The sequence below is a fragment of the Capsicum annuum genome, unplaced genomic scaffold, assembly GCF_002878395.1.
Source record: "Capsicum annuum cultivar UCD-10X-F1 unplaced genomic scaffold, UCD10Xv1.1 ctg1001, whole genome shotgun sequence".
NCBI classification, from domain to species: Eukaryota; Viridiplantae; Streptophyta; class Magnoliopsida; order Solanales; family Solanaceae; genus Capsicum; species Capsicum annuum.
Genome location: NW_025814925.1, coordinates 605231 through 628356, shown reverse-complemented (window position 1 = coordinate 628356; position 23126 = coordinate 605231). Strand labels below are relative to the sequence as shown.

Below are 23126 nucleotides of genomic sequence, written 5' to 3'. Positions count from 1 at the left end.
GAAATAGCTTCTGAATCCCAAACACTCCTAAAGCGTGGTAGGCCTTTGGGTTCAAGGGATAAGAATCCTAGAAAAAAAAGTGCAAAAATGATAAAGATAATATTATAAAAGATTCTCTTGAAGAGACTCAAAATCTGATTAATCCGGATATTCCTGAAGAAATTAGTGAACCCAAGACTCATATGAATGAAGAACTTTCAATAAGTTTCACTGGTAATGAGGTAAATTTAGATCAATCAAAAATTACGGTGGATAATTTTTTGCATATAATGTCGCACTAAATATTATGCAAAAAAATAAGGGCCTTGAACCTTTATCTGTCGAAGAATGTCGACGAAGAAAAGATTGGCCAAAATGGAAAGAGGCGATTCAATCGGAATTGAACTCACTTACTAAACGGGAGGTTTTTGGACCTGTAGTCCAAACCTCAGATGGTGTAAAACCAGTCGACTATAAATGGGTCTTCATACGTAAAAGAAATGAGAAAAATGAAATTGTAAGATACAAGGCACGCCTTGTTGCACAAGGATTTACTCAAAGACCCGGTATCGACTATGAAGAAACATATTCACCTATTATGGATGCAATAAAGTTTCGATACCTCATCGATCTAGCTGTACATGAAAATCTTGAAATTCATCTAATGGATGTGGTTACAACTTATCTTTATGGTTCACTTGATAACGATATTTACATGAAAATCCCAGAAGGATTAAAGATGCCTGAAGCATATAGTTCAAAGTCTCAGGAATTATATTCAATCAAATTACAAAGATCTTTGTACGGTCTAAAACAATCAAGGCGTATGTGGTATAATAGCCTAAGTGAGTACTTGAAAAGCGAAGGATACATAAATGATGTCATTTGTCCTTGTATTTTCATTAAGAAAATGGCGTCAGAATTTGTTATACTCGCTATTTATGTGGATGATATAAATCTCATTGGGACTCCAGAAGAGGTCCAAAAGGCAATTGAATATCTAGAGAAAGAGGTCAAAATAAAAGATCTAGGAAAGACAAAATTTTATCTTGGTCTGCAAATTGAACATTTAGTGGACGGAGTCTTCATTCAAACTGCCTAGACCCAGAAGGTTTTGAAATGATTTTACATGGACAGAGATTCTTGATCCCGAAGTACTATATCTCAGTGCTATTGGTGCACTTATGTACCTCCCTAATGCAACAAGACCAGATATAGCATTTTCTGTTAATTTACTAGCGAGGTATAGTTCTTCTCCTACGCGGAGACACTGCATCGAAGTTAAGCATATATTAAGGTACCTAAAAGGGACTATTGATATCGGTTTATTTTATACTAACAAAGCTAGTCCAGATCTTGTTGGTCATGCAGATATAGGTTATTTATCTGACCCACATAAAGCACGATCTCAAACAGGCTATGTATTTACATACGAAGGTACTGTAATATCAAGGCGATCGACAAAGCAATCCATTGTTGATACTTCTTCTAATCATGCTGAGATAATAGCGATCCATGAAGCAAGTAGAGAATGCTTATGACTGAGATCAGTGGTACATTTCATCAAAGAGAGATGTGGCCTGAAGCTCGATATCAAGGTACCCACAGTCATATTTGAAAACAGTGCAACATGCATAGTTCAATTAAAAGAAAGCTTTATAAAGGGAGATAGAACGAAGCACATTTTACCAGTGTTATTCTTCACGCATGATCTCCAGGAGAATGATGATATTGATGTGCAGCATATCTGCTTTAGGGACAATCCAGCAGATTTGTTCACCAAATCTTTACCAACTTCAACCTTTGAGAAGATGGTATACAAGATTGGGATGTGAAGATTGAACCAGCTGAATCGGGATGTTCATCAGAGGGAGTAAGAATATGCGTTGTACTCTTTTTTTCCTTAACCAAGGTTTTTATCCCACTGAATTTTTCCTGATAAAATTTTTAATGAGGCAGCACTCAAATGCGTATTCAGAAAGTTTTTCTTTACATGAACATCCAAGGGAGAGTGTTGTGAAAACACATGAATTCATGTGTCAAAATGGATGTCACCTTATCAAAGCCCAAAATTAATGATGTAATCCCCCACCCCTTCGTTTTGAAAAGTCCTTGATTTTTGTGTTTTGGCTATAAATAGCCCTTACCAAAAATGGATAATATATAGAAATCTTAATACTCTCCATTTCGTATACTTTTACCTTTGATTAGATAATTTATATCAAGTTGCACATTCTTTTATTTCTCTAGCATTTTCTCTCAAACACTTATTAGTTTTTACACATAAAAGTATAACTATATTCTATTGAAATATTTTAGGTCTTAAATTAAGGATGTTTTTAGGTCTTAAATCAGAGAGTAGCTGACTGCAGATCCTCCTCTTCTTCGGACACATAGAGCATGTTGATGGTTGGAACAAGCTTTAGAGCCACTTTTTTCCTAGTAGCCAATCCAAAAATCTCCGACAAGTCCACATCTTGAGCTGCTACTCCGGCAGGCAATTTCCAATCAAAGTGATACAACAAACGAGCTAATGAGAGCTCAATAGTAGCTAAACCAAGGGCGTAACCTGGGCAACCTCTTCTCCCCCCTCCAAATGGTAGGAACCTGAAATCTTGTGATCCCCTGAAATCAACGTCCTCCTCAAGAAACCTTCCAGGATTGTAGTCCAGAGGATTGGTCCATGACTCTGGATCCATTCCAATGGCATAGGTGTTGATTAGTATCCTAGTTTTTGCAGGTATTTCATAGTCAGCGATTGTGCATTTCTCCATGGATTCTCGAGGTACTAGAAGGGGGACAGGGGGGTGTAGTCGCATTGTCTCCTTTATTACTGCTTTCATGTAGTGAAGGTGTTGAAGATCAGATTCTTCTACTTTTCCTTTATTACCTGCAATCTCCCTAACTTCATCTTGTGCTTTTTCTAAAACACTTGGATGCCTAGCCAACTCTGTCATTGTCCATTCCAGTGTAGCTGCTGATGTATCTGTTCCAGCGACAAACATATCCTATAGAGTCAAGTATAATTGTATCAATAGTAGAAGAGTCTTGTGCTCCAAAATGCTATATAAAGTTCAAACATTTCTACTACTATATGTAGAACACTAATGTATACAAATTTTAATCCATAGCTTCACGTTGTAGTAAGAATTGTCTAAGTAGTGCTATGCCGTCTATCAAAATAAAAAATAAATTTACATCTAAACAACTATGTAAATAATTTTACATTACAGCATAATTTTATAAGTAAAAGGTGGATGGCATTATTTCAAGGTAACTAATTCCACTCATTATGATGGAGTTTAACTAATATATACCGACGGTGTAAGCTTTTTTAACACGGTCGGGTAGCTTTGAAGCCTATTACAGGTTTGTTCTAAGCATTTCTATTTTTTAATATTTAAATTATAAAAAAAAATAGTAATAAAGGAAACTTGGACTCTACATTTACTTCTATCTATATAAAGATCCTGTTGACCAAAAATATAGAGCGGAGTCATCTTCGTTTGCATTATCATTAATTGATTTTATGTATTTCTATTTTTTCAATACCATGTAAACAATCAGCTCCGTATAGCATCGTAATAATCACGAGCTCTATTATACATCTAAAGTCTTCATTTTTTTTCCCCAGATTTTGTAGTGGAGAATTTTTTTGGTTATCCCCATTGTTGGTTTTAAGATTTTAAATAGCTTATGTTTAAGATTTTAAAGAGCTAACATACGAATATCATCTGCAGTGATTCTTTATTCCGATAATCAGGCAAAAAAGTTCTTTGATCTCACTACTCAAATTGGTCAAAAATAATTTTAGCTCGATAGCCATTAAAATATACTTCCACACTTCTAGTTAGCATCATACAGATTGTTATGAATTTTTTACATTAGAGAAAATATTACACTGGTCTAAGTTGATCATGGGAAATTTATGTTCTTTAATAGTCATTAGAATTGCATGCAAATTTTTAGACTTCAAACGACTAAACTTGTGTGGAATTGAAATTACAAGTCTGTTTCGCTAAAATGATCGAAAAAGAAATAACTTGAATATGAAGGATTAAAGTCACACATCTAAAATAATCTTTTTCAGATATCAATATTGTAGTAATCCCCCACTTGAAATAGTACACTTTAGAGATTAAACAAATGAATAGATTTAGAAAAATCTGATCGAAGTTGGAAAGATGAGCCGAGCAACAATTGCAGAGATTAAAAGGCGGAGAATATGAGATACTATAAAGAAACGTAAGAGTTGATTAGTATAGAAATAGGGGAGTGTTTAAAAAATAATAAAGCATAAAAAGAAAAATGAGAACGGATAAATTGGGATGGGAACAGATTAATTACCAGCTATTGCCGGTTAAAGTCAGTGACCGTGTAAAAAGTGTTTACACCGTCGGCGTATATTTGTTAAATTATGATGTACAATTCAATATGTTATAATATGTGGCTTGCCTTCACGTATTATTGACATGATCATTTATGATTATCTTTTACATAATTTAATCTAAAATATTTGGTGCTTTCTCTCTAAAATGTACTAGTAGTTGAGCTAAGCTCCTTCTGGTTGATGAATGAGATGCTCAACGCAAGCTCGCTTGAAACATGATTGGTATTTAATTTGTGGTCCTACTAAAAATGTGAGCAAAACTAGCATTCTGCCAAAATTTATCTTTGTTCTTGTCCCCTCATTCTTCATCTTCTCACCCTTCCTCTTCCTCTTCCGTCTTCTTCTTACCCTTCCATGTGTTATAAAAAATTAAAGACTCATTGCTCATTTATTGTTGGAGTTGAATATTGTTGTCTCGTGATTTGACGATGACAAGATGATTTTGGAGGATCAGGTTCCTTGCATACATTTCTTTGGTACAGCTCTCACATCTCTGCACAGTTTTATCCGCTACTGCAACAAATTGTGCAGGTGCGCTGCGTATCTGATTTTACACCTGATCTAATCAAAATTCTATGCTCAATTCTACACTACTATAAATATTTAAGGATGCTTTTTCCAGCTCAATTTCTAATTTTTTTGTGCTTAGGGTCTAGGTGTTCTTGAGTCATGTTTTGTTTTGTAATCGATTTACTCAAATATAAGCGTAAAGTTTTTTAATTACTGTTGAGTCTCTCAGGTAGAGTTATCTGAGTTTGCAAGGGTTAGAGTTAACCGAGATTGAAAAGTAAAATTGACAGAGCTGTCAAGAGGTGTTTGTAATAGAGTTATTATAAATTAGAGATACTTAGAGTCAAGTTCAAGTCTGTAATTAAGTGAATTTTGATTATAGTGGAGTTTGAGTGCTTGTGAGGGCAAGTTGTGTTTTTTCCTCCCTTGAGAATGGAGGTTTCCATGTTAAATCATTGTGTTTTTAACTTTATAGTTTATTTGTTCTATATTTGTGTATGTTGCAATATTTTATTGTTGGGGACCTGGTCCCTTGGTGGTGTGTAATCCCTGCATTTCAATAATTGGTATTAGAGTGAGGAAACTCTAAAAGGTTAACACCTAGAGTGATTTTTTGGTCATTGTTGCACCAACTAATCTTGAGGAAAGACAATCTACTACAAGGTCACCCCGCTTTAATGGAAAATACTATGGGTGGTGGAAAACTATAATGTATGACTTTATCATAGCTGAGGATAGTGAGCTAATGGATGTCATAATTAATGGTCCTCATGTGCCAGTAAGGGAAGTCAAAGAAGGAGACAAACTAGAATGGTTGTGAAAGCCAGGAGAGAGTATGATGATGAAGATCGTAAAAAGATTGAAAAGAATTTCAAAACTAAGAAGTTACTGGTGTGTGGGATAGGACTAGATGAATACAATCGAATCTCTATTTGTGAAAATGCCAAAGAGATCTGGGACTTCCGGAGAACAGCTCAGAAGAAAACTACTTATGTGAAGGAATCAAAAGTGGATATGTTGACCAATCAATACAAGGCGTTCTCTATGAAAGAAGGTGAGACCATTCAGGAGATGCATACAAGATTTACCTCAATTACAAATGAGTTGCACTGCCTTGGTGAAGCGATTCCTCTACACAAACAAGTAAAGAAAATTCTGAGAGTTTTTCCTAAGTCATGGGAGAGCAAAGTTGATGCTACCACTGAGGCTAGAAATTTTAAGACACTTACCATGGATGAATTAATTCGGAATCTGAAAACCCATGGGTTGAAGAAATAAAGTCAAGAAAAGAAAAAGGATAAAAGAGAAAAGTCATTAGCCTTAAAAGCCTCAAAGTCTGAGTTCAGTGATGAAGATGTTGATATTGCACACTTAGCCAAAAGAATTTCCAAAGCTATGAAGAAAAGTGATTAATTTCAAAAAAAAAAAAGTAGTAGCAGAAAAAGAGGCACTGCTGAAGTCTACCACAAATATGGGAAGCCTGGACATTTTATCAAATATTATCTTTTACACAAAATGGATTATCAAAAGTACTTCAAATCAGGAGGAGATAAAGGTAAAAGGAAGGACCGGGTCCTAAAGAAGTCAAGAAGGAAGGTTGTTGTTGATTATGCAGTGAAGCAAGCTCTAGCTGTCTGGGGAGATACCTCAATTAAATATGATGCATCAAAAAAAATTGAAGATGTTTCTATGTTAGCTGCGAAAGATAGTGAAATCTTTTACAGCTCTCTTTTTGCTCTCAGGGAAAAATCAGATGGTGAAGAAAAGAATGAGGTAACTCTTTTTTATATTAAGAAGAACAAATATGATTATTCCCCTAAGAAGATAAAGAAACTCGCAAATGTCTTGCTTAATTCTGTGTGTGAGCTTACTGCTGAGAGAGAATTGTTGGAAGATAAGGTAGAAAACCTAGAACATGAAAAACTAGCCTTAACCATCCAATTGTTTGAAGTAGGAGATCAATCCTTAAAACTAAAATCAAAAAACAAAGATTTGATGGATCAACTGAAAAAGATGGATGAATCTGATGGGAAGGGCAAAAAGAAAGCTTCAAATATTCAAATTAATCTTGAAGAAAAGTTGAAAAATTCTCAAAAGCTTCTTATAACTACTCTTCGTAAGAATGAGGAATTGGAAAGGGACATGGTCCATCTAAAAAAAGATCTTAATAAATCCCTAAAATAGACCACATCTTCACAAATCCTTGATAATATAACCAGGGGATCAATAATGGTAGAGGTCTTGGATATCAGTACAACACGCACAATCCTAAGCCCCAGGGCAAGCATATTTTTGTTGCTAAAAATAAAGTGAACAATCCTCTATGCACTCACTGTGGCAGGGATAGTCACTTGAAGGAGAAATTCCAGGGATGACTTAGAGTTAGAATGAACACTACTAGATATGTTCAACTGAAGCAGTCTTTCCACAAGGGATCTAATTCCTCGACAAATTTTAAGAAGAGTAAATCGCCTAGTTGGACCAAGAAAGATATGATAACTCTTTTGTCTTCCTTTGGGGAACTCAGACTCAAGTGGGTTCCCATATCTAACAAATGACCTCTGCAAGTGGGAATAAGAGAAGGTAGTCAAAGTTGGTTCATGGATAGTGGATGCTCTAAGCATATGACTAGTAGAGCTGACAGTTTTTCTACTCAAGACACTTCAAGGCGAAGATGTCTCTTTTGGAAATGGAAAGAAAGGCTATATTCATGATGTTGGAAAGATAGACAAATGTTTAATCATGCTATTGAGAATTTTTATTATGTAGATGGTTTAAAATACAGTCATTCGAGTATGTCCCAAATTTATAGTAAAGGAAATGAAGTGAAGTCCTATCTGCTGGATGAACTGTGTCAAATTTGGAGTTTGGGAAAGTCATACTCAAAGCTAAAAGGTGCAAAAACATGTATATGGTTGATCTAGAATCTGTAGCTGATTATAAATTGATCTTCTTAAGTTCTCAAAGTGAAAATACTGATTTATGGCATAGAAGGCTAGAACATGTAAGTTCCTCTTTACTGAACAAATTAATCTCAAAGGACCTGGTCTGTGGTGTTACCAAGCTGCAGTTTTTAGATAAAAAGATTTGTGATGCTTGTTTCAAAGAAAAACAAACCAGATCTTCCTTTTAAGCAGAAGAAGTAGGGAAGCACCTCTAAACTCCTTGAATTGTTGCACATGGATCTATGTAGACAAGTTAAAGTTCAAAGTAAAGGTGAGAAAAGATATGTGTTTTTTTATTGTGGATGACTATTCCAGATTCACTTGGACAATGTTCCTAAGAACTAAGGATGGAACTTATGAAGTTCTGGTGGTCTTCGCTAAACAAATTCAGATGAAGCTGAACTGCAAAATTGCATGAGTCGAATTTGATCATAGAACTGAGTTTAAAAACTCCCAAGTTGAAGAATTTTATGATGAAAATGGCATTAGTCACAACTTTCCTGCCTTAGAACTCCTCAACAAATGAAATAGTTGAAAAACAAAACAAGACTCTCATAGAAATTGCCAGGAACATCTTGATTGATAGTGCCTCTTCCAAAAAATTTTTAGGTTGAAGTTATCAATACTGCCTGTTATGTGACCAATAGATGCCTGATCAGATCTCTCCTGAACAAAACACCATATGAAATTGTTTTCAACAAAAATCCTAAACTTGACTACTTAGAACCTTTGGGTGCAAATATTTTGTTCTAAACGATGAAAAGAATGAGCTTGGGAAATTTGATTCCAAAAGTGATGAAGTTACACTTGTAGGCTACTCCCCTACAAGTAAGGCATACAGAGTCTTCAAGAAAAGTACTGTGTATGGAAGAAAGTGTACATGTGGTTTTTTATGAATCGAGAATGCTAAAAGATTCAGTTGGAGGTAAATATTCTGATATGGAAAAACCAATTCCTATTTAAAGGGATGATATAGTTGAAGTAGAGGTTCAAGAGTAGAACGATACAGTTACAGATGACAAAGGTGATGGTAAATCAAGTCCCTAGTTGCTAAAACCTGATTTATAAGAAGAACACCAAGAAGAACCGACTCAAAATTCCCAGAGACCTAGTCCCAGCAGACCACAGTTAAGAAGAATAAATTGGAAGCACAAATCCTCTCACCCTTTAAAAATTTGACCTCTCGTTTGGAATTTGGAATGCAAACAACGGCTCAAGCCAAGAATCTTATGGTTTTCTCAGCTTTTTTATCACAGATTGAGCCCAAAAATGTAAAGAAAGTCTTAAAACTCAGTTGTACTATCTACTACTAAAGCTGAAAATGTGGTTGCAGCTTTATGTTGTGCATAATTTTTATGGGTCAAACAGCAGCTAAAGGACTTTGTGATTGTTTTTTATACTATTCCTCTAATGTGTGACAATACTAGTGTTCTAAACATGGCTAAAAATCTAGGGCAGCATAAAAAGAACAAAGCATATTGATGTAAGGCATCATTTTCTGAGAGACAAAGTTGATAAAGAGGCCATTTGCATGAAATTCTATAAGATTGAAGATTAGGTAGTTGATATCTTTACTAATGCTCTTCACAAGGAGCAATTTGTGAAGAATAAACTGAAATTGGGTTTGATCAAGATAAATTAACCTACTTGGTGGATCAATTTCCTCTATTTATTAGTTATGATTAGGAGACAGGTATCCTTAATGAAGTATGTGCTTTTTGGTCTAATTTGGTACCAATCATTTGCAGGTATATATGCATAGTGAGCCACTTTAAAAAAGAATAGATGAGACAAACACTAAATAAAAGATTCACTCAATCAAGGGAGAGACCAGGTCTCATCCCACAGGCTAGTACCATTTATGTGTATTTTAAAATCACATAAATTTCTGTCTGGAAAAGTCGTATCTTTTTCTTTCTCTGTCAAAAAACTGTTAAATCCCCAAAAAAGTGAAGAGTTGTACCTATTGGGACCAGATATGTCCCATTCCCTTAAAATCTCAAACGTTGCAAACTTTTGTTCCCTTAAATACAAAATCAAATCCTCTTTTCTACTTATTTTTCAAAATTAGCTTTCAAACTCTTCTTTGTCAAAGACAAGTTTGTTCGAAATCTATTGTCCTAGGCTAAAAATAAATCTTCCAAAATTCACAAATGGCTAACGAAACCTCGACTTCAAGCCCCATTAAATAATTTGAATCTATTCAAACTTCTTTAACCCTGTCCAAAAATCCTTCCTTTGTGTCCTCTTTCCAAACAGTGTCCATGACTGATAAGGAAACTCCTTCAAAACCCCTTAAAGATACTGAGTCTATTCCGCCTCTTATACCCTTCCTTGAAATACCTATGGCTTACGTATATTCCTCATAAACATTCATGGATAAATCAACCATGGAAGAAATCCCAAAAACAGTGGAACCCCCATCTGACTCTAGTATAATGGTTGACCAAAGTGAAGCTTTTAGGTTACCCATAGAAGTTTAGTTCCCTCAAAACCCATCCGTATCAAAAGTCCTAGAAAAACCTGATCACTTCAAAGCCCTAAACGAACCTAGTTCTCCCACCCCGTCTTACTCCAATCCCATCATTGCCCAACTCTTTGATGAAGAGTTTCCTGTGAAAAAGTCAAATCCATCCGATAGTGAGTTGTTTGGAGAATATTGGGTTGCTGAGAACTTTATTTTTCTTTCAAATGACCCTAGGGAGAGTTCTTTGGTCTAGAAGAACAAGTTTTCGGTGATAAAATATGAGGTACAGATCCTAAGGCTAGTGAGGTTATTGGGTCTTTTACTCTACCTCCTAATGAGAAAGAGGAGATTGATAAGGATGACTTGCCTCTGAGATGGTCAATGCAGAAACAAAGAAGTAATAAGGGTAAGAAGAAAATGATTGATACATCTGTAAAGATTACCAGGACGTACTCAACAAAGGGTGCTGAGAGAAAGTTTATGGGAGATACTATGAGAGCCAATAAGTCAGCAACTGTCAAAAGAAGAAGATTGAAAAAAAGAACTGTGATTGAGAAAGAAGAAAATGTAGAAGTGGTTGATGTTGAAGAGAGTGATGAGAAAATAGATCCTGATGTTGCAGCTACAATAAAAGAAAGGAGGAAAGAAGTGTAGGATAAAAGGATAGCCAGGACCTCCCCAATCAAATCAAGGAGTCCAACTGGTATGAAACAAAAACACAGCTGTGAAGAAGAAAAAAGCAACTGTAGGCCCTGGTCCCAAGAAGAGAAAGTGATAGAAGTTGAATCTGGTAGTGGTTCTAAAAGAAGAAAGGTGGAGGGAGTAGAGAATAATGTGACTAGAGAAGAAAGAAATGAGATTCTAAGAACTCAGAAGATGTTTACTAGAAGAGTCTTTGACTCTTGAATTTTTTAGAAACCTGGTAGGGTGGGGTCAGTTAAGTATGTAAGGCATCAGGGATGGTTACACCTCCTAGAGGAACCAATTTCCTCTGTCTTTGAAGGAGAGATAAGGCAATTTTACTATACAATGAAATTTTCAAATGATGGACAAAGTTTTTCTACATTAGTCCAAGGAAAGAAACTAAAATAGGATGAAGAAGTTATGGGAAAAATCTAGATGTTCCCATTATTGGTGTGAGAACTATTTTAAAACAACAACTCTCAATTGAATTGAAACACCTTGGCTTTTGACTCTTAGAAAATTTCTTAAGTTTGAGCTTCTGGAGATCATATGACTTGTGGGTACTTGACGTATGATGTAGGTACAGTTTAGGGGTCTTGGTTGTATGCTTCTTAGTGTGGTTTTGGTTAGTTACTATCCAAGGTACAACTAGACTCCATACAAATCGTATAGAGATGGTCCGAGTGGTATAGTCCAACTCGTATGTTGGACAATGTCCAACCCCTTGATTTATTCTTGTATATGATCTATGGGTATTACTCATATGTTATGGGTATAATTTAGGAAAGGGGAGTCGTATGGTGGACAGTGTGTGATGTCCAACATTCTGTCTAGGGAACGAGTGGTGGGTACCAGTCATATTTTATGTGTACAAGTTAAGGGGGAGTCATACCCTCCTACGGTGATTTTTATACTTTAAGTTAGGGTATTCTGGACATTCCCCTCTTAACCTCTTTTGACCCCATGACTTAAAACATTCTTGGGACTTCATTTACCCTAGGATTCTCAATTGAAAAGACTAAAAACACTCTCAATTCTCTCTCAAGGCTCTTGGTTCAAGAAAGTCTAGGGTTTTCTTTAAGGTGGTCAATTAGAGCTTTCAAGGGTGGTTTCTCTCCGTCTTCTTTGGTGTCTAAGGTATGTTACTCCTCCATCATTATTAGTTCAACTAAATTCATATTTTAATGAAGGGTTTTCATGATTTAATTGTGGGTATTGTTTGGTTTTGAATTATATGTTAGGGGTTTTGGTTGTAAATGGTTGGATATTGTTTTCCCATGTTTTATTTATGGGCTTTCATGTTATAATGGTGGTTTGAACATGTGGTTGCATGGGAATGGTAAATTTGTACTTAGTTTTGGTTTTGGAAACTATATGCCCTCAACATATTTGTTAAAATGCCTACGAGAATGGTTTTGCCACATAGTTTGACTTTTATTGAAACTATTGCATTGCATAATATGGTAATGAAACCTAAAATGGTTTAAATGGTTTTAAATAATTTGGTAAGGCCTTAGTGGCCATGGTTTTGGTTTAATTGGTAATTATGTGGGGTACATGGAAATCCCCAATTGATTGGCCAATACATTGCTTGCAAGTTATAGTCGGTATAGTGATACCACTTTATAAAGCCTTGGTTAATAACTCATGGAATTGGTTGGTTGGTTATGTGCTAATGGTTTTAATTAGGCAATAATGGTGGGTTCTAATAGCTTACCATGAAGGTATGAGTCCGATGGACGGATACTGGAAACTAATATTTGCTAACATGAGGGTTGCTCATAGTGACCTTATACTTGTGAGGAACACGGGAATCCCCTAAGTTTACATTTGTGTGTATATATATATATATATATATATATATATATATATATATATATATATATATATATATATCATAGAGGGCAAAGGGTACACGGGAATCCTCAGCACCTGTGATATCTTTGGTTTGTGTGGCTACACGTACTGGGGCCAGTTAAGGGGTAATAATGGACCCATATAGCTCGTGGGTGGATTATGACGGTAAAGCTACACAAACTTAGGTTAAAGTTTCAAATACATGCTAAACCCAATTTCCTTTTCCGTCATGGAATATATATATATATATATATACATATAAGCAAGCTTGAACATGGTTTTAAATGTTAGTATTATTTTATTCTTATTCCTGAGTACATGCTAGCATTCATCACGCTAACCATCTTCGGGCGTTGTATCCCCATGCGATACAAGAACCGGCTATACTACTACTCCTGCTCAGTGACTTGAATTTGGGGCAGCTTTATGTTGGATTGAAGTGATGAGCTTTCACACTCCGGAAGGCTCCATTTCACATTATGGTCTTCTCTACATACTTTTGTTATTTCTTATACTTTGGTTTTTAGCTCTGGTCGGGGGCATGTTCCGACTGAATGTTGTCTTGATTTTAGTTAGAGGCTTTGTGAGACTACTTTAGGTTGGTATAGGCGGTGTCGGTATTGGTGTCAACCTTGGCATCAGTATTGGTATTGGGGAGAACGTCGTTTGAATGTATTTGATTTATGATTGTTCCATCTTGTTATGTTATATGATTTGAAACTCATCCGACATAAGGTGTAGGGTAGTTATGATTGGGTACTGGGGATGGTCTCCGATCTCGATTGGGCTTAAGGCACCCGACACGACTAGGCCCTAATTTGGGTTATGTTGTGAATTTGTGGTGGATGCTTCTAAAGTATGGGGAACCTCTGTTGCAGGAGTGAGAAAGAAATTTCTCAAAGGTAAGTTTCAGTTGGTCTTTGAATTTATCAATAAGGTTATCTTGCCTAGGTTAGAGGAGAGGACTATTGCTTATACTGTGGATCTTTATGTGATCGAATTCCGCAGTAAATTTGAATTAATCAGCTTACTTGCTTTCATGATTGAACATATGCATAAGGTTATCCATAAGAAGGAGAAAAGATATGGTATATCTTATGGATACTTCCTTAACAGAGTTTATGAACATTTTAGGGTTGTCGATGAAAAGGGAACTCCTAGAACAGTAAAACAAATGTTCAGTCTGATAACATTGATTGAAAATAAATGTGTAAAAGAGAAAGTCGGGACCATGTCCCAGGTTTGTTCAAGAAAACATGAGGAAAGAGAAGGAGGAAGTGAGGATTTGTTTGGCTGTTAAGGGTGCAGAGATTCTACATTTGAAGATGAAGAACCAACAACTTTCCTCTGATGGACTATGTGTTGTTGAAGCACTTAGAGTAGAAAATGCATAACTTAAGAAAAAGGTCTCAGCACTTCCAGAAGAGGTTCAAGGATTGAATGCATAAGTAAAGGACCTAACTAAGTAGTTGTTGAACTCTCATGTGCATAGAGCGCTAGGATGCAAATGCTTCTCAAGTCCCTTTCCCCAAAACCTTCATCTACCTAAGCCTCTTCCTTTTGTTTAGGGCCCGTTTGGCCATAAAAAATTTTCTCTTTTTTCGATTTTTTTTTTACTTTTTTCACTTTTTCGAAAATTGTGGTGTTTGGTCATGAAAATTCAGAAAATTATTCCGTAATTGGATTCCAAAAAGTGAAAACAACTTTTTGTTGTTTTCACAATTTTTCACTCCCATTTCCAACTTTCATTATTATTACATATAACTCCATCTTTAAATTTTTACACAAACACCTCTTATAACTACAACCAACCACCAAGAAAAAAATTATTTTTTATTTTCTATGGTACAACATCATTTTTAATTGTTACAGATATTCTAATCTCTTTTTTTTTTAACCAAAATTTACTAACGTGAAGTAAAAAAAATAAATGGCAATCTATGACAGAAATGTATCAACTTTGTTTTGAATGAACTATATTATAGAAATATAAGGTCTAGTACATTATGTTATTTAAAAGTGAGAAATTTAATTTTTTTCTTGCCATTTTAATTTTCTGTATATGTCATATAATGGCTATTATGATTTTAAAAAATTATTAAAAAGTGGTCAATAAAGTCGCATATCAAACAAAACGTAACGATCCATATTTACGATACAATAATATTCAAGGAAAATCAATATCATCAATAAAGAAAAAGCAAAAAATTAGCACTAATCTATTCAGAAATAATTCAGCCGTAATTTTTTTAAAAAAACACCAAATTCAATAAAATAATTAATTCAAGTGAAAGTAATTAAGAATTTTTATCAACAAATTTAAGAATATATAAAATATATTTATATCCATCAATCATATTTATCAAAATATATTTACTCTATTCAATCAATTATGGTTATATAAACTTATTTAGCTTGTGCTTTGATATTTTTATTCAAATTTTAGAAGAATAACAATCATAATAATTAGTTTGTTGTTAATTATTTTATCAATTGAAGACATATAAATTATATTCTCAACATTTGGTTGTATGGTAGTAGGTAAATTAGTAGTTGAGTGATTTTGATAATTTTTAAAAGTTAAGGGCATAAAATCATATTTAAAAAAGATTTTTCAAAAGTCTAAAAAAAATTTCAAAAAGACATGGCCAAATACAACTCCAACTCCAACTTCATCTTCAACTCTAACTCCAACTCTGATTTAAAAAATAATTTTCATGGCCAAATGGCTACTTAGTCTCCCTTTTGAACCTGTTTCAGTTTCCCTTTCTTGCTTTCTGTTGCTTTTTAGGATCAAGAATTTTAAGTTATTTTTCATTGCATTGTATGGTACTTGCTATATTTAATGAATGAAATCTTAATTTGTGTCTATCAATTGTCTCTCATTTTTTATAGTCGTTCATTCATGTTAGTGTTGCTCCAGTGGCCATGAGTTAACCAATTTGTTTCGATTTACTATCTTGGTTTCCTGTTCTTACTTTTTTATGATGTCAAAAGGAGGAAAATAGATTCACTATGGTAGAGACCAGGTACCATGAGTAATATGATGTGCAGCAGTGCTGATGACAGAGGGAATATCGATGGGGGGAACACACACTGATACAGTTAAGATATATGTGATAAGAGAGAGTGAAGGGATGCCACTGATTGGGGGAATGCTGGTGTAGAGACAATTTCTTGCTCTAAATATGAATGAATTTTGATACCTTGAGAACATGATTTGTCATCATCAAAAAGAGAGAAAATTGTTGTCTTATGTTTTGATGATCACAGAATGATTTTGGAGGACCAGGTCCCTTGCATACTTTGTTCTGGTACAACTATCACATTCTGCATTGTTTTGTTTGCTAGTGCAACAAACTGTGTAGATGTGCAGCGTACCTGATTTTACACCTGGTCCAATCAAAATTCTATCCTCAATTCTACACTACTATAAATACTTAAGGATGCTTTTTCCTTCGCAGTTTTTGCATATTGAAGAATCTCATAGTGGCAGCGAAAAATCTTTAAGCTCAAGTTCTAAATCTTTTGTATTTAGGGTTTAGGTGTTCTTGAGTCAAGTTTTGTTTTGTAATCGATTTACTCAAATATAAAATAAATTTTATTATTTTAGAGTTATCTGAGTTTGCAAGAGTTAGAGTTAACCAATATTGAAGAGTGAAATTGACAGAGCTGTCAAGAGGTGTTTGTAATATAGTTATTATAAATTAGAGGAACTTAGAGTTAAGTTCAATTGAGTCTATAATTAGGATGAGTTTTGATTTTAGTGGAGTTTGAGTGCTTATGAGGGCAAGCCGTGGTTTTTCCTCCTTTGAATAAGTTGTTTTCCACGTTAAATCATTATATTTTTAACTTTACAGTTTATTTGTTCTGTATTTGCGTGTGTTGTAATATTTTGTCTGTTGGGGACCTGATCCCTTGGTGGTGTGTAATTCCTGTGTTTCAACAAATATGTAATGTTCCATTGAGCTAACATTATCAAATATTCAATGATTTGAGTTAGTTGGTAGAACATTGAAGAACCACGTTCTTCGATTTTCGTTGAGGTGAGAAGAGGAAGTTGCTCAAGTGATAAGCGCTCCCCACTTCCAACTCTAAAGTTGTGAGTTTGAAATTCCAAGTGAGCAAAAGAGGTGGAAACTCCATGTATGATAAATAAATAAATAAATAAAAAATTGCTAACTTTAAAAAATAAAACTTAAAGAAGATAAAATGAATCTACTAATTTTTTAAGATTTAGGCTAAATTTAACCGTTAAAATTTATTAGGATTGATATTAGAAAGTTATATATATTAAATCTTGAGTAATTTGTAGTTTAACTGATTTCGAAGCAAAAGTATGTTGATAAATTTTCTACACAACAAATTATGACTATCTGTCAAGACTTGTGGCCAAATTTTGGTTTTAGTCGGGATTTATGACTGACTTTTCTTGTGAAATTGCAAATTTTGCCTGTCATTTTGAAATCCAGACAGTTTAGTTTAGTCAAGATTTTGACAAATAACAGCAATATTTTTTTCCCTTTGAATTAAGAAAATATGGATGACTTCTGGTGCAAAAGTGACGCGAGAGCCACTGCATTAAGACATTCAAAAATTACAAAATGTAATGGTGACCGGTAAAATTAATGAAAAGCATGTGGGTTTATCCGTCAACTGATGGAAAGAGTAAACTTTTAATATGCCCAATTCACGAAACTTCTTTGCAAGAGTCTTATTTATGTCCCACCCTCGCGGAAGTCAAACATGTTAGGCTATAAGATGCTTGCTGATTCTCACCTTTATTTAAGGCCCGTATGACCGTGTGACATAAAATAATGATTTTATATCATAATACAAAATTAAATTTTTATTAAAATATATAATTTAAATTTTTTAATTTAGCATTCGGTCATAATTTTTGAAATATTCTTGACAAGGTATTTTTTATCAAGATTTAAATAAAGTTTTTTATGTGTTTGGTTATAATTATTTTTAAAAATATTTACCTTTTTAAGAAATATGATTTATGCTCATAAGCTCTAAAAATTATTAAAATTATCCGTAACTTTGTATTATTATTTTATAATGAAGATATTCCATGTGAAAAATTAAACTCATATATTAGAAGTTTTAACCTAGTACTTATAAATAATTTCACATGTCAGTGCAAGAACTACTAAAGTTTTCTCAACTCACAAAAAAGTATTTAATTTTTTATTTACATTACTTTTACGAAGTGTTATGCAACAATATTGTTACATACCTAAATCAACTAATAAAGTTTATTAATGAGTTTGTTGGTAGATAAATATTACTTGGGGTTAATAAATAGTAAGATATTTTTATAAAAATATAAAAGTGTGAGGTAAAATTTAATTTTTTAAAAATTTTCAAATAATGAAATGATTCAAATACTAATCTTTTCTAATATATGAAAATTTAAATTATTCGTTAAAACTATTTATTAAATAAGCGCAAATTATATGACCGAACATTATTGCGAAGTTTATTTTCGAATAATACTTGAAAAGTCTATTGGCAAACTAGTCCTAAGTTGTATGTGTTCTCATAAGAATCAAAATCCCACAACTTATAAAAATTATTAAATTTTTTTCCAGTTCTTCTATAATATTATCAATGAGCAATTCAAATAGTTAATAAATAAGTTATAGTAATGTGCTAAGACATTTCATTCATAAATTGCATATGTTCATCTTTATTTTATAAGTAAATGTTTATGATTACAAATTTTTCAATATATATGATTTTATAAAAATCTAACTGCCTAAGTAGTAATTACTTATTCATTAATATGATTCTTCACATGGTAATTTAGGCTTAGCGTGAGTTTTTTGACAAAATATAAAATGACTAAATTTATTTATATAAAATATAAACTTATAAATCAATTTTTAGATTAAAAAATGTAAAATCATGATATGAATCAAGTTCTTTTTTTTGAGAGAGATTTGAGATTTCCCAAACACCTCATTACAATTAGTACAAGTAGATCTAGATTAAGAGACCATTTGGGATTGCTATTACAAAATTGTTTATTTAACAAGCACTTTTATAAAATACCTTTTCAGAAAAGTGCTTTTGAAAAAAGCAATTTGTGTTTGGTAAATTAATTTGAAAAGTACTTTTGATAAACAGATTGTGTTTGGATAATCTTTTTCAAGAAATGTTTTTTGAGACAAATGATCAAAAAGGACATGTATCAATAGATTTTTACTAACAAAATTAATTTATAGAGAAAATTTATTTTAAATATCTATTATGATATTTTTAATTAAGATTTTATTTTTATTTAATTAAAAAGCACGTGCTCTAAAATTTTCAATCAATATTTATATACATAAATACATTAAAAATATTAATAATGATATATTACTTAAATAATTTAAATATCACTTTAAAATATTAAATAAAAATAAATATAAAAATTATTTCATAAATTAAATTATTATTTATGAAAAAATTAACGACAAAAGTAATTAGTCCTTCATACATCACAAAATTCTCAATGATTTCAGCCCTAATTTTATTATGCAATATCTCCATAATAATAGAAGATCTGTCTTGTATTTCTGAAAGTATACTAGAAGACTCATCTCCTTCTTCATAGATGTAAACTACATGGTAACACATATGTCATTTTTTATGAATTATTTATTTAAAAATAAATATTCGAGAAAAAATTTATAAGTATTGTCAAATATCATTTATTCTTGTAACGTGATTCATCTGTCATTTGTTATCATTAATAATAAAAAATAAAAAATTATATATTCTTCGGATCATCGTCAATGATTTTTTAAAATTTATTTAATGAAAATGAGTGAAAATAAAATAATAATATATAAATCATAAATAAAATAAAAAATTACGATGTAAATATGAAGTATAGAATATTAAAATCAAACTTTAATCATACTTATAAGATATATATATATATATATATATATATATATATATATATATATATATATTAGTGTGTAAGAGAGAGAGAAAGTGATAGCGATATTTTAGTTATGAAAAAAGTAATTTTTTGCTTCTATTTTTTTTTTTGAAAAGCTGAAATTTTTAGTTTTTTTTCAGAAGCAAAAAAACTATTTCTGCTTCGATTTAAAAGCACTTTTACAAGTTTAACATACACCCATCTTTTAAAAAAGAAAAAATTTTCTCAAAATAAGTGCTTTCCTTTGGGAAATAAGCAATCTCAAACAGGCACTAAGTAAATAAAGTTAACCAGTTATTTAAGCAGTATTTTCTCACCACTACGATATGAGGTAAATTATTACTTAGGTATTTGAATTGGCTTATTTCAAGGTGTTTTTGACTTTTAAATATTTTTTAATTTTGATAGTGTTTGAAAAAGTAAAAATGTATTTTTAATTACTTATTTTAAGCTAAAAAATATCAAAATAAGTCAAAAATCAGGAGTATGAAAGTATTTAAAATTTAATTAGAATATTTATTTAGTTTAGTTGGATTGGTGTAGCTTCTAAAAGTTTAATCAAATTGAATTTAAATGAACTCAAAAGAATAAGTACATAATAAATACCAGAATAAGAGCTTTAAGGTTGTCGTCAGTGATGGGCACTTGGAGATCATCTCTTTTCTGAACTCTCAGCAATACGTCAACTAAGTCTGATGAAGCATCGCTATTTTCACCCTTCCTTTCTACATGCTCTTGTATAATCTCCTCGCACACCGCTCTTAAATCTTTCAAGTTCTTCATCAATCTCCTCTTCATACCACTCACTGAGTTAACCCATTCCCAATCGGGGAAAAAATCCCCCAAACAAAACCCCGCTAACAGAGCTTGTGTCTCCGTCAACACACTCACCAAATCCTTCTTCTCTTTCAACTCATGATCAATAAATCTCTTCCCGAACGCCACCCTGCACAAAATATCATTCGCGAGAGCGAAGAAAACCTGACTCATGTCGAGTTCACCCGCCTCGGAGTGAGAATGAGTGGAGATCATTCGTAACATACGGTTAGTTTCCTCATTTCTTATAATCTGGAATGAGTTAACTCGCTTCGAACTCAACAACTCAGTGACGCAGATTTTTCTAGCTTGGCGCCAGTAAGGGCCGTAAGGGGAAAAAGTAATATCAGAGCAACCGAAGGAGAGGTATTGAGCTGCAATGAGTTGTGGGCGGCTAGCGAAGATGTGGTCATGGGTTTTGAGTATGAGTTCGGCGAGTTGAGGGGAGGAGATGATTACAGTCGGGACTTGGCCAAGTTGAAGGTGGATGATCGGGCCGAGTTTATGAGCGAGTTGGGTGAAGGTGTGGTGGGGCATGTCGGTTAGGAGATGAAGGTGACCGATTACAGGGAGCGCCGGCGGAGACGGTGGGGTGAATAAAGGCCGACGGCGACGTTGGTTGTTGTAAAAGTGAAAGGTGACATACATGGTGAAAGATACAAGTGCTAGTAGGAGAACTGATTGCAGAATTGATTCGTCCATTTCGTCTGCTTATTTGCTAATTTGCTAATTTGAGAAGCGAGAAAGACTGTTGTGTCGTGGTAATGTAATATATATGGGAGTTATGTAATACTGGTGTACAATTGAACATAACATTTGGTAGTTGGGCAAAGGCGGATCGTCTACCTACTGCTACACGCCTCTTTAAATCAAGAGGACTACGTCATGGAAAATTCAAATGTGAAGCTAAAATTGAATAAGTATTAATTTTTTGACATTTTTATTTGGCACTTTTCTATTTTATTTGTCACTTTTTTATTTTGGACAATCAAAACTGAGTAAATTTTGACCATCCATATTATATACACTTAAGTAGGATTGTAATTTATAATATTTAATGTGTGATTTTTAAATATTTAAATTTAAAATTTAAAATATAAAATTAATATAATTTATTCTCTTCAAATATTTAATTAAATTGATTTTTATAAAACGAAACATAACACTTAAAAGTGAATTATTATATGTATATATACAATAAACTCTAAAATAAATTTAAAACTAATATAAAATTTAATTGATTGTTGATGCTACTACCAACCCCTCTATCCCTAAGGATATTTCGATTTTGGCTGTTCAAAATTTGGATGAGACTTGATAATATAATTACATTGTCAAATTGTATACTCAGTTGATGTGATTTTCTTTTGCCCTTTAAAAAGAAAAAAAAAGTCGTCTTCAAATAAAATTGTACTTCTTTTTTAATTAATATATAAAAGCGGCGAAATAATCTTGTGGACTCTTGTATTTATTTCTATTTGTAAAATGGACACTTTACTTAGACTTTTAGGTATGTGGGGCTTTGAACAAGAATAATTCTTCCGTTCTTGTGCCCGTATCTTTAATTTTTATTATGGATTATTATGAGTTTGGCAAATGAATTTATTTCCAAGATATCCTACCATGAGATTTTAATTATGTATATATGTAAATTGTTCAAGCTTGTCAATTATGATTATTTAATGGATTCATATGGTTCTGTAAGTTGAATTATGTCTAAATAATTCGATTATGAACTTATAAAGATTTAAATTGTAAGTTTTGAATCACATGAGTATTTGACTATATTCGTTCTATGAATTGAGATTTAATATTGGGATTCTTGGTGTTTCTATCAAGAATTGATATATTTTGAACATGTATCCACTTTTTAAGTTCAAGAATGAATTATTGGTAATTCCAAGTGTTTTTGAGCCATGTGTCAAATTTTGAGCTTCCTTATGACGATTTGAGTTATTGGGTATATTGATATCGAAGTTCCAATGAGTCTTGGTATTTTTCAGATGGTTTTGATGAGTTAAATTGTTGAAAATATTACGTATTGAGTCTTCATATCCTTGTCCAAATATCGAGTCGGTTATGGTTCAATGCATTGATACCTTGTTGCTGTTGAGGAAGATTAAAATGTTTAGAGCTAAAATGTGTTGAGTTAGGGATCCACAAATTGATATGACTTGATAAATGAGAAAGAGATTTGATTTGGTCTTTATGATAGACCCTTGTGATGTTGTGGTGGATTTCCTAACGCGTTCTGAGCTTGTTGGGGAGTAGTACTTAGCACCGAGAGGGAAGTTTGGTATTTCCCCAAACCTATGTGCCACTCTAGGGTTGTTTGATGATGATATTATTGGTCAGAGAACCCGATTGTGATTATTGCAGTTTTAAGGTCGTACTCCCTGGAAAAGAGTATGATGCTCCCGCCAATGGGGGTTTCAAACGTTGGTATTCCACGTAGCTCACGTGGGGTTGTCGGTTATAGGAAACTCCCGTGTCCATAAGATTAAGTTTCTTGAATTACCGAGTCACTCCGAGATT

General features: G+C 33.1%; 1 protein-coding gene across 1 annotated transcript; it reads right to left on the bottom strand.

The window, feature by feature from the left end:
- Positions 1-2141: 2141 nt before the first annotated feature.
- LOC124890034 (tryptamine 5-hydroxylase-like) lies at positions 2142-21471 on the bottom strand. The gene is made up of 2 exons (XM_047401929.1): positions 20382-21471; positions 2142-2987 (listed from the first exon to the last, which is right to left on the bottom strand). Exons 1-2 carry the CDS (start codon positions 21291-21293, stop codon positions 2331-2333), a joined length of 1569 nt encoding a protein of 522 aa, XP_047257885.1. The 5' UTR covers positions 21294-21471; the 3' UTR covers positions 2142-2330.
- Between the last annotated feature and the right edge of the window lie 1655 nt (positions 21472-23126).

Coding starts and splice junctions, on each gene's coding strand:
- LOC124890034 (XM_047401929.1), bottom strand. CDS start 21,293: ATGGACGAATCAATTCTGCAATCAGTTCTCCTACTAGCACTTGTATCT. Junction 2,988..20,381: donor ACCTTAAAGCTCTTATTCTG/GTATTTATTATG, acceptor TTGACTCTATAG/GATATGTTTGTCGCTGGAAC.